The sequence below is a fragment of the Oryx dammah genome, unplaced genomic scaffold (assembly GCF_014754425.2).
Source record: "Oryx dammah isolate SB20612 unplaced genomic scaffold, SCBI_Odam_1.1 HiC_scaffold_28, whole genome shotgun sequence".
Taxonomy (NCBI): domain Eukaryota; kingdom Metazoa; phylum Chordata; class Mammalia; order Artiodactyla; family Bovidae; genus Oryx; species Oryx dammah.
In genome coordinates, this window is record NW_024070212.1 from 21,133,325 (window position 1) to 21,153,244 (window position 19,920).

The following is a 19,920-nucleotide window of genomic DNA, read 5'->3' on the forward strand; positions in this document are numbered from 1 at the left end:
ATTGCCTTTTTTGGGGATTAGAATGAAAACTGACCTTTTCCAGTCCTGTGGCCACTGCTGAATTTTCCAAATTTGCTGGCATATTGAGTGCAGCACTTTCACAGCATCATCTTTTAGGATTTGAAATAGCTCAACGGGAATTCCATTGCCTCCACTACCTTTGTAGTAATGCTTCTTAAGGCCCACTTCACTTTGTATTCCAGGATGTCTGGCTCAAGGTGAGTGATCACAGCATCATGGTTATCATGAAGACCTTTTTTGTATAGTTCTTCTGTGTATTCTTGCCACCTTTTATTTTTAAAAATTTATTTTATTTTATTTTTAAATTTTTTTTTACTTTACAATACTGTATTGTTTTTGCCATACATCAACATGAATCCGCCATGGGTATACATAAGTTCCCACTGCCACCTTTTCTTAATATTTTCTGCTTCTGTTAGGTCTACACCATTTCTGTCCTTTATTGTACCATTCTGTCATCTGATTATAAAATATCTTTTTAAAGTACTTTGAATTATCCGAAGTTTATAAACAAAATAAGACATACTTCTTATCCTTTATTCTAAGAATTCAGGACATATGATTAATAGGTAGACAATTTTTATTAATAATTCCAAATCTCAGTGCCTCAAGGATTTTAAAGTATTTATAATTCAATAGAAACTTGATACTGAAGTTAAAATTAATTCTTAAAACCAAATTCAAATGATGAAAATGCTATAAGCCTAGAGGCCTTAAGTAGAAATAAACAATCTGCTTTGCCAAAATAGGAAATGCCTGTTGCATAAGCAAAGGGGGTTAAACTTCTCCATATTAATGTTGGTATATTCAGATTCATAGTCACAACTTATTTTGTTAATTTGGAAATCCACATATTCTAGGGAATATTAGGTGATTATCTCTACTTGCAGAAGCTGATGTATTCTTGCTGCTGCTGCTGCTGCTAAGTCACTTCAGTCGTGTCCGACTCTGTGCGACCCCATAGACGGCAGCCCACCAGGCTCCCCCGTCCCCAGGATTCTCCAGGCAAGAACACTGGAGTGGGTTACTATTTCCTTCTCCAATGCATGAAAGTGAAAAGTGAATTCTTACAGAGTTGTAATAATATCATCCTCATGGTTAATTGAAACAAAGTGAATCTAGAAGATCCCCTGGAAGGAGGGCATGGCAACCCACTACAGTATTGTTGCCTGGAGAATTTCATGGACAGAGGAGCCTGGAGGGCTACAGTCCATGCGGTTGCAGAGTCAAACATGACTGAGCAACTAACTCTGTCTCATTGTATATATGTACTATCTATCTATATGTTGGCATGAAGTTTGGTTTTATGATTTGTTTCTATTATTATTGCTTTGCATTTGTTTTCTGCTTTTCAATTCCATATTTTACTAATTTAATCTGAGCAAGCATTTTATAGCTTCTGGAGAGTAGTGAGTTCCTCATCACTGGAGATACTCAAGTAGAGGCTGGACTGCCACACTGGTTGAGATGACTTTTACGGTTCCTAACAACCATTAATTTTTACTGTCATTCTTAGATGTGTATGCAGTGTAAATATGGTATCATGAAGAGTTTGAGGATTCCATATTTTTCCTGAGTGGTTCAAATCAGTTACACCTGAGGAGCAGTAGACAGTCCCTGGAGCCAGACATTCCTGACTGACTTCAAATCATCCTGATTGGTTATTCCCAAGGAATCCTCTGATAAGCTCTTGTATATGCAAGTATCTTAGAAATTTTCTTGAGATTCGGGCATCTTAAGCACCCAGTGAACAGATCTAGCTTTCTGTCTGAGCAACCCTGAAGTTCTCCCTCTGTGCTCTAAGAAGGAAGAGACTGTTATTATAGACCACTTTCTCAAGTGGTGCAGTTGATAAAGAATTTGCTTGTCAATGCAGGAGACACAAGAGGCGTGGGTTCGATCCCTGGGTTGGAGAGATCCCCTGGAGGAGGAAATGGCAACCCTCTCCAGTATTCTTGCCTGGAAAATTCCATGGACAGAGGAGCCTGGCGAGCTATAGTCCATGGGGTCTCAAAGCATTAGACACAACTGAACAGAAACACACACTCCTCAGTTTAGCTTTCAAATCAGACTCCTTTTGAATGGTTGCTTACTGAAGCTCATTTGTAAAGTCTTGGTCAGGCCACCTGCCTTGTCGCCATTTTGTGACTCTTTCCCTAATATGTGCAAACTTTCTCCCTTACTGCATCACTTCTTCAACTTAACCACCAAGTGTATGACTGTTGAGTATTGACAGTGAGTACCGTTCAGTGGACCAGTCACTTCACCCCCATGGCTGTAGTCACCACCTTTAGTCATCTGCAGAGTACTGCTTCTCCCTGGAGAAATGCATGCATCTAACAATCCTTAGACATCCACACTAAAAAAGGGCTTCTAAGCCTAGAAGCAGACAAATTCTCTGTTAGAACATTCATTTATTCCACATCATGAATTGTGTAACTGTTTTAGGAACTGTAGTACTAGAAATGAGAAGACATAATTCTCACCCTCAAGAATCTCATGGACATAGTGGGTGTATTTTTGTTGTTGTTGTTATTGAGATATTCCAAATAGTACATTTATTTTCAGGTGTGCATTATCATCCATACTAACATGCTGATAAATAGATGAAATTGTTGCTTACTCTTTTAAAAACAGCTTCCTGCCTGCTTTTTTATTTTATTTATTTTTGTTGAAGTATAGTTGATTTACAGCTTTATTTTAGTTTCAGGTATACAGCATATTGATTCAGTATTTTTACAGATTGTGGTTTTTGTTCAGCTGCTAAGTTGTGTCTGAGTCTTTGCAGCTCCATGGACTGCAGCATGCCAGGCTCTTCTATCTTCCACTATCTTCCACAGTTGGCTCAAATTCACATTTGTTGAGTCACACCCTCTCCTTTGGCCGTCAATTTTCCCCAGCATCAGTGTCTTTTTCCAATGAGTCGACTCTTTACATCATGCGGTCAGAGTACTGGAGTTTTGGCTTCAGCATCAGTCCTTCCAATGAATATTCAGGATTAATTTCCTTTAGGATTGACTGGTTTGGTCTTCTTGCAGTCCATGGGATTCTCAAGAGTCTTCTCCAGTACTACAGTTTGAAAGCATCAGTTCTTTGGTGATCAGCCTTCGTTATGGTCCAACTCTCACATCCGTACATGAGTACTGAGGAAACCATAGCTTTGACTATTCCGACCTTTGTCGGCAAAGTGATGTCTCTGTTTTTTAATACACTGTCTAGGTTTGTCATAGCTTTCCTTCCAGCGAGCAAGCGGCTTTTAATATCATGGCTGCAGTCACCATCTGCAGTGAATTTGGAGCCCTAGAAAATAAAATCTGTCACTGCTTACACTTTTTCCCCTTCTATTTGCATGAAGTGATGGGACCGGATGCCATGATCTTAGTTTTCTGAATGCTGAGTTTCAAGCCAGACTGAATTTTCATGTATTATACAAGCTATCTCTCCCCTTCTCCCTCCATCTCCCCAAAGGTAACCACTAGCTCATTTTCTATATCTGTGAATCTGTTTTGCTATATACATTCATTTGTTTTATTATTTAGATTCAACATATAAGTATATTCAGTGTTTGTCTTTCTCTGTGTGACTTATTTCAGCAAGCGTAATATTCTCTAGGTCCATCTGTGTTGTTGCTAAAGGCAGAATTTTGTTTTTGTGACTAATATTCCACTGTATGTATATATATATATATATATACCACATCTTTATCCATTCATCTGTTGATGAACACTTGAATTGTGTACAATTTTTGGCTGTTATAAATAGTACTGCTATTGTGGGTACATGTATCTTTTTGAGTTAGTATTTTCATTTCCCCCAAATATATAGGGAGTTTCTGGATCAAGAATGGAATTTCTAGATCATAAAGTAGGTCTGTTTTCAGTTTTCTGAGGAACCTCCATTCTGTTTTCCATAGTGGCTGCAATCAATATACATCCCCATCAAAGCATACAGGGGTTACTTTCCCCTCCATGTCCTCACCAACATTTGCTATTTGTAGACTTTTTATAATAGTCATTCTGATAGATGTGAGGTAATATCTTATTGTGGTTTTTATTTACATTTCTCTAATAATTAATTCTGTTGAGCATCTTTTCATGTGCCTTTTAGCCATTTATATATGTTTTCTTTGAAATAAATATTCAGGTGTTCTGCCCTTTTTGATTGGGCAGTTTTTATGATGTTGAGTTGAATGAGCTGTTTATAGTTTGCATATTAACACCTTGTCAGTCATATCATTTGTAAATATTTTCTCTCATTCTGTTGGTTGTCTTTTCCTTTTGTTGATGGATTCCTTTGCTATGCAAAAGATTTTAAGTTTACTTAGGTCCCATTTGTTTATTTTTGCATATATTTCTTTTGCTTAGGAGACAGATCTAAAAAATATTGTTTTGATTTATATCAAAGAGTTTTTTGGCTGTATTTTCTTCTAGAAGTGTTATGGTTTCAGGTCTTCTATTTAGGTCTTTAATCCATTTTGAGTTTATTTTCATAAATGGTTTGAGGAAATCTTAACACTTTTACATGTATCTCTCTAGTTTTCCCAGGCCCGCTTATTAAAGAGACTGTCTTTCCTCCATCACAGATGTGTAAATTTATTTTTGGGCTCTCCATTCTGTTCCATTGAGCTATATGTCTGTTTTGATGCCAATACCATGCTGCTTTTAAATTATACTTATTTATTTTTGGCTGCATTGAGTCTTCATTGCTGTGTGAGGGCTCTTCCCTAATTGCAGTGACTGGGCGTTACTCTGTAGTTGTGGTGTGTGGGCTTCTCATTGCAGTGGCTTCTCTTGTTGTGGAGCACAGGCTCTAGGACACATGGTCTTTAGTAGCTGCAGCACATGGGCTCAGTAGTTGTGGCACACAGGCTTAGTTGCTTATAGCCTGTGAAATCTTCCTGAACCAGGGATCAAAACCATGTCCCCGGCATTGACAGGAGAATTCTCAACCATTGGTCCACCAGGGACGCCCCCCTGACCCCATGCAGTTTTGATTACTGTAGCTTTGTAGTACAGTCTAAAGTCAGGGAGCATGATATCCCCAGCCTTTTTCTTTATTCTGAAGATTGTTTTGGCCATTTGGGGTCTTTTGTGTTCAATATGAATTTTAGGATTATAAGTTCTATAATAAATGTCATGGATATTTTGATAGAGATTACATTAAATCTGTAGAGTATTTGGGGTAGCATGGCCATTGTAATGACATTAATTCTACCAATCCAAGAGCAGAGGCTATCTTTCGATTTTGTTTTACGATCTTCAATTTTTTTCATGTTTTGTAGTTTTCAGAGCATAGGTCTTTCATTTCCTTAAGTTATTCCTAGATGTTTTATTCTTTTTGGTGTAATTTGAAATAGAACTTTAAAAACTTTTATCTTTCTGATAGTTTGTTATTAGTGTATAGAAATACCAATGTATTTCTGTATGTTAATCTTGTATCCTGCAACTGTACTGAATTTATTTATTCTAATAGTTTTTTTGATGGATTCTTGATGGAGTTTTATATTTATGGTATACAGTATGTCATTTGCAAACAGTGACTCTTTTACTTCTTCCCTTCCAATTTGGATTCCTTGTCTTTTTCTTATCTAATTGCTATGGCTAGAACTTTCAAAACTATGTTAAACAGAAGTCATGAAAATGATTGTCTTTTTCCTTAATTTAGAGAAAATGATTTCAGTTTTTTACCATTGAGTAGGCCGCAGTCCATGGGGTCACAAAGAGTCGGACACAACTGAGCAACTTCACTTTCACTTTTCACTTTCATGCATTGGAGAAGGAAATGGCAACCCACTCCAGTGTTCTTGCCTGGAGAATCCCAGGGATGGGGGAGCCTGGTGGGCTGCCATCTATGGAGTTGCACAGAGTCGGACATGACTGAAACGACTTAGCAGCAGCATGGGATGTTAACTATGGGTTTGTCATAAGTGGCCTTTATTATTTGAGATATGTTTTCTCTATACCCACTTTGATGAGAGTGTTTATCATGAACAGAAGTTAAATTTTTGTCAAATGCTTTTTCTGCATCTATTGAGGTGATCATGTGATATTTATACTTACTTTTATAATGTGTATCATATTGATTAATTTACAAATATTGAGCCATCCTTGTGTTCCTGAAATAAATCCAACTTAGTCATGGTATATAATCCTTTTTATGTATTGTTGGATTAAATTTGTTAATATTTTGTTGAGGATTTTTACATCTATATTCATCAAATATTGGTAAAATTAGACTGTAATTTTGTAGTGTCTTTGTCTGATTTTGGTATCAGGGTAATGGTAGTTTCATAGAGTAAACTTGGGAGTGTTCCATTCTTTTCAGTGTTTTGAAATTTTGGGGAAGGATAGGTAGGTATTACCTCTTCTTTATATAAGGTAGATTTCTCCTATGAAGCTGTCCAGTACTGGACTTTTGTTTGCTGGGAGTTTTTAAAATTACAAATTCAATTTCATTACTAGTAATTAGCCTGTTCAAATCATCTGTTTCTTCTTGATTCCATCTTGGCAAGTTGTATATTTCTAGAAATTTGTCCATTTCTTCTAGGTTGTCCAGTTTGTTGGCATGCATATAACTCTTCATAGAATTTTCATGTAATTTTTTTTTTTTACCTCTCTAGAATTGGTTGTTATTTCTCTTTCATTTCTTATTTTGTTTATTTGGGTTCTCTATCTTTCTTCTTGGTGAGCCTGGCTAAAAGTTTATCCTTTTTTTAAAAATAAAAAAACCAAACTAGCTCTTGGTTTCATTGATCTTTTTCTCCTTTTTTGTCTGTTTTATTTATTTCCTCTCTGATCTTTTTTATTCTTTTCCTTCTGCTATCTTTGGGATTTGTTTGTTCTTTTCTGTTTTCTTTAGATGATTTGTAACATCCTCGAGATGCTAGTAAAGTTGTTTATTTGATACTCTTCTTGTTTCTTGATGTAGTCCTGTGTCACTATAAACTTCCCTCTTAAGACTGCTTTTTCTGCATTCCATAGATTTTGAAGCATTGTGTTTGCACTTTAATTTGTTTCAAGGTATTTTCTGATTTCCTCTTTGATTTCTTCAGTGACCCACTGGTTTTTTAATGTCATGTTGTTTAGTCTTCATTTGTTTGTAGTTTTCCCAGTTTTCTTCCGGTACTGATTTCCACTGTGGTTGGGGAAAAAGATGGTCAATATACTTTCTATCCTCTTTAATGTTTTTGAGACTTGTCTTATGGGCTAGCACGTGATCTCTTCTGGAGAACATTCCATGAGCACTTGGAAAGCATGTTATTCTGCTATTTTTGGATGGAATATCCTGTAGAAATCTATTAACTCCAACTAGTCTTCTGTGTCATTTAAGACCACTGGTGCCTTTTTGACTTTCTGTCTGGATGATCTGGCCATTGATGTAAGCAGAATGTTAAAGTTCCCTATTACTATTGTGTTATTGTCAATTTCTCCATTTAAGCCTGTTAATATTTGCTTTATATATTTAGATGCACATTTTTGGGTGCATATATGTTAATGAGTGTAATTTCCTCTTCTTATATTGATCCCTTTATCATTATATAATGTGATTCTTGGTCTTTTGTTAGATACTTTGTTTTTCATTATTTATTTATTTGTATTTTTTGTTTCAGAAAATTTAATTGTTTAAAAAATTTATTTATTATTGTTGGCTTTCTGGGTCTTCCTTGTGTGCAAGTTTTGTCTAGTTGTGGAGGGTAGGGACTGCTCTTTAGTTGTGGTGTGTGAACTTCTTATTGCGGTGGCTTCTCTTGTTGTGGAGCACAGACTCTTGGGCGTGAAGTCTTCAGTAGTTGTACAGGCTCAGTAGTTGTGGTTCCTGGGCTCTAGAGCACAGGCTCAACAGTTGTGGTGCACTGGCTTAGCTGCTCTGTGGCATGTGGGATCTTCCTGGATCAGGGATCTTCCCATATCTACTGCAGTGGCAGACAGATTCTTTACCACTGAGCCACCAGGGAAGCCCAGAAAATTTAATTTTTAATGATTTAGAAATTCAGTCATAATTAAAATTTTAAATTTTATATTGGAGTATAGTTGATTAACAATATTGTGTTAGTTGAGACTTTGTTTTAAAGTCTATTTTGGCTCATACAAATATTACTACCCCCACTTTTTCATCATTTCCATTTGCATGAAATATCTTTTTCCATCCCCTCACTTTCAATCAGTGTGTATCTTTAGCTCTGAAGTGAGTCTCCTGTAAGCACTATATATATATTTATTTATTTAAAAATAAATTTATTTAATTGGAGGTTAACTACAATATTGAATTGGTTTTGCCATACATCAACATGAATCAGGATGGGGAACACGTATATACCTGTGGCAGATTCATGTTGATGTAAGCACTATATAGATGGGTCTTATTATTGTTTTTTAATCCAATTAGCCACTCTGTCTTTTGATTGGAGCATTTAGTCCATTGATAGTTAAAGTGATTATTGATAGGTATGTACTCATTAACATTTTACTATGTGTTTTCCAGTTGTTTTTTAAAATACTTTTCCCTGTACTTCTTTTTGTTTCTTTCCTTGTAGTTTGATGATTTTCTTTAGTGGTATGCTTGTGATCCTTTCTCTTTAGTTTTTGTGCAACTATTGTAGGTTTTTGATTTGTGGTTTCAATGGAGTTCATATATGTTGACCTAAAACTACATCTAGTTGTTTTAAACACATAGTCCTTAAAGTTTAAGCACACTCTAGAAACTCTCACAGAGAGTTCCAAACAAGATGAACCCAAACAGACCCATGCCAAGAGTAAACTCTGCATGTTTTACTCTCCTCCCCCTCACTTATGTATTTGGTATTATATTTTACACTTTATGTTTATCCCTTTACTGATTATTGTAGTAATTAGTTGATCTTACAGTTTTTTGCCTTTTAATCTTCCTAGTAGCTTATTTAAGAAATTGATCTTTAGATTTAACTATATTTTTGCCGGAACTAGTGTTTTTCTTCCTTTCCTATAGATTCTTTTTTTTTTTTTTTTTCTAGCTTTTCCGCCTCTTAGACAAGATCTTTTAAATTTTCTTTTATGTAGATTTAGTATCAATAAACTCTTTTAGTTTTTGCTTGTCTGAGAATTTCTTTATCTCTTCTTCTATTCTAAATGATAATCTTTCTAGGCAGAGCATCCTTGGTTGCAGGGTTTTCCCTTTCAGCACTTTGAGTATATCATGTCACTCCTTATGGCCTTCAAAGTTTTTGCCTAAAAGTCATCCAAAAGCCTTATGGGTTTTTCTTTTTATATGATTCTTTGGTTTTATCTTGTTGCCTTTAGAATCCTCTCTTTAACTTTTGCCATTTTATTTAAGATGTCTTGGCATGGGTGTGTTTGGATTCATCTTGTTTGGAATGCTCTGTGCTTTGGTTATCTTCCTTCTTCAGGTTTGTGAATTTTTCAGCCAAACTTTCATCAAATACATTTTCAATCTGTTTATCTTCCTCTTCTCCTTCTGGGACGTCTATCATGTTCACATTGGTTTGCTTGATGTTGTTTCATAGATCCATTTTCAGTTTTTAAAATATATTTTTCTTTTTGCTGCTCTGGTTGAACAATTTCCATTGTTCAGATTAGGTATACATTCTTCTGTATCAATTCATCTGTTATTCCTTCCAGTGTATTTTTCATTTAAGTTATTGTATTCTTTAGTTGTGACTGGTTTTTATATTTTCTAGTTCTTTAAAATTCTCAATTGTGTTCATCTATCCTTTTCTGTAATTAAGCTAGCATGTTTATTACTAGTGCTTTGAATTCTTTATCTGGAAATGGTTTATTTCTGTTTCATTAGTTGCTTTTCAGGTATTTTCTGCTGTTCTTTCAAATGAGCCAGATCTCTCTGTTTTATTTTATGTAATTTTCTCTTTCTCTATGAAATTAGCTGAAACAGTCACCTCATATGGTTTTAATGCATTATGTGGAAACATCCCTATACAGTCAAATGTGCTCAGTGGCTTTGGTGGGAGAGCTGGATTTAATGTGAAGAGGAGTCTCATTTTTCCTTAAGGTGTGCTGGCAGCTATCATCTTGGTAGGAGGTGGTGCTGGAGATGGAGGGGTTAGAGATGGAGCCAGATGTGAGCCAGGGCTTACTCTCTGTTCAGTGGCTATTACCACCCCATTGTGGGAGGGAATGGGTTCAAAGTTGCTGGAGCAGAATCTCTAGGGGTCAGGTTCAAGCCACAGGACAGGCACAGTCCACGTGGCCTCCCAGCATCAGTTGCACTGTGGGCTGTTGCAGTCTAGCTTCAGACAGAGATGTGCTGCTTAAGTGCCAGTAATGGCTGCCACTGCCTTGCTCAGTACTGCTTTGGGTCAGAGCTACCTCTGTTTTCTTGCAGGCACGCTTCTAAGTGGGGCTGAAATGTGTGCTCAGCTCAGGCTGGGGCACATATCAGAGCAGTCATGGGAAACTGGCCACTTATGCAATTTTCAGTCCACCTTCTCTGTCCTGCTTCAGGAGCAAGCAAGCATATGCATACTCCTTACAAGCAGAGTCCAGGCTTCCTCAGACTTCCAGCCTTCCTGTTAATACCTCTGGCCCTCTAAGCAGTCAAGGGGGCTCATATTCCTTGTGTGGACCCCCAGGGGAGAGATGCCCAATACGTGGCTCAAACTACTCACTCTTCAGGGAGGGTCTCCACATGTGCATGCTCCCTTTTCCAAAGCACAGGGCTCAACCTGATCACTTCCTTTCCCTTTGTACCCAATTTTGTGTGAATATTTCTTACAGCCTTGGTTGTACAGGAGTTATGTAAGTCTACAGTTATTTTTCAGTGAGAATTGTTCTACATGTTGACTATTTTTGATGTGTTCATGGTGGGAGATGAGTTCTTTGTCCTCAGGCATTCTTGGTCTAGTCTCTAAAAACAGTAAAACCTTTAAACTTAATTTTGGTGTGAATATTATAATCTCCTGGGTTATACCTTGTGCTACTATCCTGAGTTATTCTGGGTTTGGGCCCCAGTTAGGTGTGTAGATATAATAAGGGATAGTGGGTGAGCTTTTTAAAGAGAATTACCGTTACTTGTAATGATCTCAGGTGAGATCATTATAGTTTCAACTGAGAGGAAGATAGTCTCAGATAGGGGAGGAAGGGCTGTTTCTGTTAGCACAAAAGGTTAATGGAGATTTAAGGGTTCGAAGTCCTAAGATTTTCCTAAATTCTCTGTATTTTCCCACTTTAATTGTCAGAGTCATTACCAAGCCAATGCCCTAATTAGCACATAAGACACCTAGAGAAATCATGGATTTATAATTTTCTTTGCTATTATGCAATTGATAGAATCAGATTTTTGTTCTAATATTAAGCTTCACTTAATATAAGATTTAAAATAAGATTTACTGAGCATGGCCCCACCCATCAGAACAAGACCCAGTTTCCCCCACAGTCAGTCTCTCCTATCAGGAAAATTCCATAAGCCTCTTATCCTTATCCATCAGAGGACAGAATGAAAATCACAATCACAGAAAACTAATCAAATTGATCACATGGTCCTTGTCTAACAATGAAACTATGAGCCATGCCGTGTAGGGCCACCCAAGACGGATGGGTCATGGTGGAGAGTTCTGACAAAATATGGCCCACTGGAGAAGGGAATGGCAAACCACTTCAGTATTCTTGCCTTGAGAACCCCATGAACAGTATGAAAAGACAAAAACATATGATACTGAAAGATGAACTCCCCAGGTTGGTAGGTGCCCAATATGCTACTGGAAAAGAGTGGAGAAATAACTCCAGAAAGAATGAAGAGATGGAGCCAAAGCAAAATCAACACCCAGTGTGGATGTGACTGGTGAGGGAAATAAAGTCCGATGCTGCAAAGAAAAATAATGCATAGGAATCTGAAATGTTAGGTCTGTGAATCAAGATAAATTGGAAGTGGTCGAACAGGAGATGGCAAGAGTGAACATTGACATTTTAGGAATCAATGAACTAACATGGGTTGGAATGGGCAAATTTAACTCAGATCACCATTATATCTACTACTGTGGGCAAGAATCCCTTAGAAGAAATGGAGTAGCCCTTGTAGTCAACAAAAGAGTCTGAAATGCAGTTCCTGGGTGCAGTTTCAAAAATGACAGAATGATCTCTGTTCATTTCCAGGGCATACCATTCAATATCAGAGTAATCCAAGTCTATGCCCCAACCAGTAATGCTGAAGAAGCTGAAGTTGAACGATTCTATGGAGACCGATAAGACCTTCTAGAACTAATACCCAAAATAGATGTCCTCTTCATTATAGGAGACTGGAATGCAAAAGTAGGAGGTCAAGAGGTACCTGGAGTAACAGGCAAATTTGGCCTTGGAGTACAAAATGAAGCAGGGCAAAGGGTAACAGAGTTTTGCCAACAGAATGCATTTGTCATAGTAAACACCCTCTTCCAACAACACAAGAGAAGACTACACATGCACATCACCAGGGGGTCAATGCCAAAATCAGACTGATTATATTCTTTGCAGTCAAAGATGGAGAACCTCTACACAGTCAGCAAAAACAAGACCAGGAGCTGACCGTGGCTCAGATCCTAAACTCCTTATTGCAAAATTCAGACTTATATTGAAGAAAGTAGGGAAAACCACTAGATAATTCAGGTATGACCTAGAACAAATCCTTTATGATTATACAGTGCAAGTGACAAATAGATTCACGGGATTAGATCTGATAGACAGAGTGCCTGAAGAACTATGGACGAGGTTTGTAACATTGTACAGGAGGCAGTGATCAAGACCATCTCTGAGAAAAAGAAATGCAAAAGACAAAATAGTTGTCTGAGGAGGCCTTACAAATAGCTGAGAAAAGAAGAGAAGCTAAAGGCAAAGGAGAAAAGGAAAGATATACCCATTTGAATGCAGAGTTCCAAAGAATAGCAAGGAGAGATAAAGTTTTCCTCAGTGATCAGTGTAGAAAAATGGAAGAAAACAATAGAATGGGAAAGACTAGAGATTTCTTCAAGAAAATTAGAGATACCAAGGGAACATTTCATGCAAAGATGGGCTCAATAAAGGACAGAAATTGTATGGACCTAACAGAAGCAGAAGATATTAAGAAAAGGTGGCAAGAATACACAGAACTATACAAAAAAGGTCTTCATAATAACCATGATGCTGTGATCACTCACCTTGAGCCAGACATCCTGGAATACAAAGTGAAGTGGGCTGTAGGAAGCATCACTACAAACAAAGGTAGTGGAGGCAATGGAATTCCAGTTGAGCTATTTCAAATCCTAAAAGATGATGCTGTGAAAGTGCTGCACTCAATATGCCAGCAAATTTGGAAAATTCAGCAGTGGCCACAGGACTGGAAAAGGTCAGTTTTCATTCCAGTCCCAAAAAAGACAATGACAGAATGCTCAAACTACTGCACAATTGCACTCATCTCACATGCTAGCAAAGTAATGCTCAAAATTCTCCAAGCTAGCTTCAACAATATGTGAACAGTGAAATTCCAGATGTTCAAGCTGGATTTAGAAAAGGCAGAGGAACTATAGATCAAATTGCCAACATCCATTGGATCATTGAAAAAGCAAGAGAGCTCCAGAAAAACATCTACTTCTGCTTTATTGACTATGCCAAAGCCTTTGACTGTGTGGATCAAAACAAACTGTGGAAAATTCTTCAGGAGATGGGAATACCAGACCACCTCACCTGCCTCCTGAGAAATCTGTATGCAGGTCAAGAAGCAACAGTTAGAACTGGACATGGAACAACAGACTGGTTCCAAATTGGGAAAGGAGTATGTCAAGGCTGCATATTGTCACTGTGCTTATTTAACTTATATGCAGAGTACATCATGTGAAATGCCAGGCTGGATGAAGCACAAGCTGGAGTCAAGATTGCTGTGAGAAATATCAATAACCTCAGATACACAGATGACACCACCGTTATGGCAGAAAGCCAAGAAGAACTAAAGAGCCTCTTGATGAAAGTGAAAGAGGAGAGTGAAAAAGTTGGCTTAAAGTGCAACACTCTAAAAACTAAGTTCATGGCATCCAGTCCCATCATTTCATGGCAAATAGATGGGGAAACAGTGAGAGATTATTTTGGGGGGCTCCAAAATCAGTGCAGATGGTGAATGCAGCCATGAAATTAAAAGATGATTGCTCCTTGGAGTTTTTCCAGTGGTCATGTATGGATGGGAGAATTGGACTATAAAGAAAGCTGAGCGCTAAAGAATAGATGCTTATGAACTGTGGTGTTGGAGAAGACTCTTGAGAGTCCCTTGGACTGCAAGGAGATCCAACCAGTCAATCCTAAAGGAAATCAGTCCTGAATATTCATTGGAAGGACTGATGCTGAAGCTTACTCCAATCCTTTGGCCACTTGATGTGAAGAACTGACAACTGGAAAACAGCCTGATGCTGGGAAAGATTAAAGGCAGGAGGAGAAGGGGTCAACAGAGGATGAGATGGTTGGATGGCATCACTGACTGGATGGACATGAGTTTCAGTAAACTCTGAGAGTTGGTGATGAACAAGGAAGCCTGGCATGCTGCAGTCCATGGAGTCACAAAGAGTCAGACATGACTGAGAGACTGAACTGAACTGAACAGATTAAGCTTCATCAGTTTTGAGAGAGAAAATATTTTCTGGTTGTTTGACTTTCCCTTGATGAAAAATGTAATGCCTGAGGCTATCATTTTCTTCCTGTAAGCTTTCTGTTGTAATCAGTAGTAGTAGTCGTCAGTAAGTGATCTTTACAATCTTTATTCTCACTATAAAGGTCAATTGCAGCACTAATTTGGTGCTCCAAAGCCTGGTTTTCAATAGACATTTTATTTCAGACAGTGACTGTTGATAATATTAAGAATCTGTTTTGTTATTGCATACCATGAATGACCATAATTTCCTATATCCCATTGGCTATGACGTTATTAGTACTTTTCAACTCCAGCAGATCAGATACCCAATCCAAGATTTCTATCTTTGAGGGTCTGTTTCCTAGAACCACTCCTGATAGAAAATGCTGTCACAGTGAGTGTTCACAGAGGAAATGAAAAACTACTTTATGTATTTCAACCTATAGGAATTTAGCATAGAAAATAAGTGATAAAATTGTTCAAAGGGCTTGAGGAGCCAAAAAAGGGGAGGGGAGAGAAGATAATATTACTCTCTGTGGAAGCCTCTATCCTTCCTAATAGAGACACTTATTTCATACTTGTGGGTTTCCCTGGTAACTCAGCTGGTAAAGAATTCGCCTGTATGCAGGAGATCCTTATTCAATTCCTTGGTTGGGAATATCCTGGAGAAAGGATAGGCTACCCACTCCAGTTTTCTTGGGCTTCCCTCGTGGCTCAGATGGTCAAGAATCCACCTGCAATGCAGGAGACCTGGGTTCAATCCCTGGGTTGGGAAGATCCCCTGGAGAAGTGAACAGCTACCCACTCCAGTGTTCTGGCCTGGAGAATTCCCTGGACAGAGGAGCCTGGGAGGCCAAAAGTCCATGTAGGCTACATTCCATACTTGTATGACCTTTTGTTTCAAAAACAGCTCTTACAGAAGATTGCAAACATCTGCTACCACAGGACTGTTTCTGTCACTGCAGTCTAGTGTTGCTGCTACCGGATCCAGAAAAAGAAAATTTTCTCCTTTATCCTTTTTCTTCTACTCTCCCATGTATGACTCTTATATTGGCAGAATATAAGATGGGGTCTTAGTGGCAAGGGAACCTGAAAACTACGGTTTCCAGGCCTTCAGCTCTTATGATGTGGGGAAAACTCTAAAGGACTGAGATATTATGGAGAACCAATACAAAGTATTTGACACATCTTGACTTTGCAAACTGGAATAAGAGTATTTATGGAAAGAGAGGAGAGAAAGGAGTTCCTGGGAAGGTTATGACCAACCGGCTAGATGAAGCACAAGCTGGAATCAAGATTGCCAGGAGAAATATCAATAACCTCAGATACACAGATGACACCACCCTTATGGCAGAAAGCAAAGAACTAAAATGCCTCTTGATGAAAGTGAAAGAGGAGAGTGAAAAAGTTGGCTTGAAGCTCAACATTCAAAAAACTAAGATCATGGCATCTGGTCCCATTACTTTATGGCAAATAGATGAAGAAACAGTGGAAACAGTAGCAGACTTTAGTTTTTTCAGCTCCAACATCACTGCAGATGGTGACTGCAGCCATGAAATTAAAAGACATTTACTCTTTGGAAGAAAAGCTATGACCAAGCTAGACATCATATTAAAAAGCAGAGACATTACTTTGACAACAAAGGTCTGTCTAGTCAAGCCTATGTTTTTCCAGTAGTCATGTATGGATGTGAGAGTTGGACTATAAAGAAAGCTGAGTGCCAAACCATTGATGCTTTTGAACTGTGGTGTTGGAGAAGACTCTTGAGAGTCCCTTGGACTGCAAGGAAATTCAGCCAGTCCATCCTAAAGGAAATCAATCCTGAACATTCATTGGAAGGACTGATGTTGAAGCTGGAACTCCAATCCTTTGGCCACCTAATGTGAAGAACTGACTCATTGGAAAAGACCCTGATGCTGGGAATGACTGAAGGCAGGAGGAGAGGGGACGACAGAGGATGAGGTGGTTGGATGGCATCCCCTACTCAATGGACATGAGTTTGAGTAAGCTCCGGGAGTTGGTGATAGACAGGGAGGCCTGGCATGTTGCTGTCCATGGGGTCACAAAGAGTCAGACATGACTGAGCAACTGAACTGAACTGATATGTAGGAATCGAAGATTTGGGTACAGACTTTCTAAAACTATCTATGTTATAAATACTTTGAATTTTTTTTCAGGTGGCTGCATACCCTAGTTTGAAGACCATTGACCTCTAGAGAAAATATTGCCCAGGAACACATACCCTCCAACTAGCTTCCTCAGGGCACATTTGACCTCCTTGTTTCTCAAGCTGTAGATAATGGGGTTTAACATGGGGGTCATAACACAGAACAGTACAGAGACTAGGATGTCCATGTCTAGGGAGTAGCCTTCTCTGGGTCTGTCATAGTTGAAGTTGGCTGTTCCATAAAAAACCACCACCACAGTGAGGTGGGATGCACAGGTAGAAAAGGCCTTGCTCCTGCCCTGAGCAGAGGGAATCCTAAGGATGGCAGAGATGATGAGTATGTAGGACACAGCAGTAAACAGGCAGGGACTCAGGCCAATGGTAGCACTGGCCACATGGAGCACAAACTCATTGAGAGAGGTGTCAGAGCAGGACAGCTTTAGGAGGAATGGGATGTCACAGAGAAAGTGACTGATCTGGTTGGGTCCACACAGAGTGAGTGTGGCTGCCAGCACTGTGTGTGTCACAGAATTCACCAGCCCACATAGCCAGGACCCAGTCACCAAACAGACACAGACCTTTACACTCATGAGGACAGGATATTGAAGAGGGTGGCAGATGGCTACATAGCGATCATAAGCCATAGCTGCCAGGAAGACACATTCAGCGCCAGCACATGTCACGAGGAAAAAGACCTGGGAAAGGCAGCTGTCATAGGAGATGGTCTTCTTCTCCCGGAAGAAGTTCATTAGCATAACTGGAATGGTGGTGGATGTGTAGCAGATGTCCAAGAAGCTCAAGTTGCTCAGAAAGTAATACATTGGAGTGTGGAGAGCAGAAATGATCCTGGTAGATATTATTATGAGTGTGTTCCCAAGGAGGGTTGTCAGATAAATGACCAGGAAGATCAGGAAGAATAAGTCCTGTAGGTTGGGGTGGTTGGAAAATCCCAAGAAGATAAATTCAGTGACATCTGTTTGATTGTTCATTTCAAGTGGTGTCACAGCTACAAAATAATGAAAAAAAAAAAAAGCCGTAATGAGAAAGAAACATACAAAGAGCACCCCAAATTGGCATGTCTTGAGGGAGACCATAAGTTCTCACTCAACAAATCTGGCCAGCTCAGGCCCAGGGACAATTTTTCACATGGCTGCTGGTACCTGAGAATACATGGAGATTTGTATTTGGTCTAAACCTACCACAAGCTGCTAGAGTAAGAGTGAGAGTTAGAGTAAGCTCACTTCTTAATGGCTCTGCAAAATCTTCCTCCTAACATTATAATTAACTGCTTTAAATTCTTTTTTGTAAATATTTTTAAGTAATAAATTTTCATTGTGAAAAGTTAAGAAAATGCAGAAGGATGCAGAGAAAAATAGAACCGTCCACAGAATCAATGCTACCTTATAGAGTATTCCATTTTAGTTTCTTTTTCTATATATGAATCTTGATTTCTATAGGCTTGAAATATTGGGAGCACATTTCATATAAATGCATTATATTCTATTATATAAGTGTAATTTCTTTGAGCATTTAGTTTGCTTCCATTCCTTCTGTTATTATAGACACTAGCATGAACAATTTCATAAACAAGTATCTGTGAATATCTCTCATTTATTCAGAATAAAATTTTCTTGTTGGCATGTTTTTAAATAAATTAATCTCATTTTTCTCAATATGAACAATTATCTTTCAGAACTTATATTTTTATTTTTTTTTTTTTATTTTTATTTTTATTTTTTTTTAAATTTAAATTTATTTATTTTAATTGGAGGCTAATTACTTAACAATATTGTATTGGTTCTGCCACACATCAACATGAATCTGCCACGGGTGTACACGTGTTCCCCATCCTGAACCCCTCTCCCACCTTTTTATTTTAATATATCTTCCATAAAAAGAATGTATAAAACATGTATATTCTCTTAAGAATGTTAATAAAATTAATGCCTATTCCCCTCACTTAGCTTATTTTTTTTTTTTTTTTTCACTTTACAGGTTTAACTTTTTTTTTTTTTTTGTTTTGTTTTGTTTTGTTTTTTTTTTTTTAATTTATTTATTTATTTTTAATTTTTACTTTACAATTCTGTATTGGTTTTGGCATAGATTGACATGAATCCACCACAGGTGTACATGCGTTCCCAAACATGAACCCCCCTCCCACCCCCCTCCCCACAACATCTCTCTGGGTCATCCCCGCGCGTCAGCCCCAAGCGTGTCATATCCTGCATCAGACATAGACTGGTATTTCGATTCTTACATGTTATTATACATGTTTCAATGCCATTCTCCCAAATCATCACACCCTCTCCCTCTCCCTCTGAGTCCAAAAGTCCGCTATACACATCTGTGTCTCTTTTGCTGTCCTGCATACAGGGTCATCATTGCCATCTTCCTAAATTCCATATATATGTGTTAGTATACTGTATTGGTGTTTTTCTTTCTGGCTCACTTCACTCTGTATAATCGGCTCCAGTTTCATCCATCTCATCAGAACTGATTCAAATGTATTCTTTTTAATGGCTGAGTAATACTCCATTGTGTATATGTACCACAGCTTTCTTATCCATTCATCTACTGATGGACATCTAGGTTGTTTCCATGTCCTAGCTATTATAAACAGTGCTGCGATGAACATTGGGGTACATGTGTTTCTTTCAATTCTGGTTTCCTCTGTGTGTATGCCCAACAGTGGGATTGCTGGGTCATAAGGCATTTCTATTTGCAATTTTTTAAGGAATCTCCACACTGTTCTCCATAGTGGCTGTACTAGTTTGCACTCCCACCAACAGTGTAGGAGGGTTCCCTTCTCTCCACACCCTCTCCAGCATTTATTGCTTGCAGATTTTTGGATCGCAGACATTCTGACTGGTGTGAAGTGGTACCTCATTGTGGTTTTGATTTGCATTTCTCTTATAATGAGTGATGTTGAGCATCTTTTCATGTGTTTGTTAGCCATCCGTATGTCTTCTTTGGAGAAATGTCTATTTAGTTCTTTGGCCCATTTTTTTATTGGGTCGTTTATTTTTCTGGAATTGAGCTGCAGGAGTTGCTTGTATATTTTTGAGATTAGTTGTTTGTCAGTTGCTTCATTTGCTATTATTTTCTCCCATTCGGAAGGCTGTCTTTTCACTTTGCTTATGTTTTCCTTTGTTGTGCAG

At 38.2% G+C, this 19,920-nt stretch overlaps 1 protein-coding gene across 1 annotated transcript; it reads right to left on the minus strand.

Annotated features, from left to right (window-relative positions):
• Positions 1–16,672: 16,672 nt before the first annotated feature.
• On the minus strand, positions 16,673–17,760 carry LOC120855981 (olfactory receptor 1052-like). Its single transcript, XM_040230874.1, has one exon. The coding sequence runs from the start codon at positions 17,749–17,751 to the stop codon at positions 16,786–16,788; it is 966 nt and encodes a 321-aa protein (XP_040086808.1). The 5' UTR covers positions 17,752–17,760; the 3' UTR covers positions 16,673–16,785.
• Between the last annotated feature and the right edge of the window lie 2,160 nt (positions 17,761–19,920).

What these genes read in the sequence shown, in the direction of transcription:
- LOC120855981 (XM_040230874.1), bottom strand. Translation starts at nt 17,751, where the DNA reads ATGAACAATCAAACAGATGTCACTGAATTTATCTTCTTGGGATTTTCC.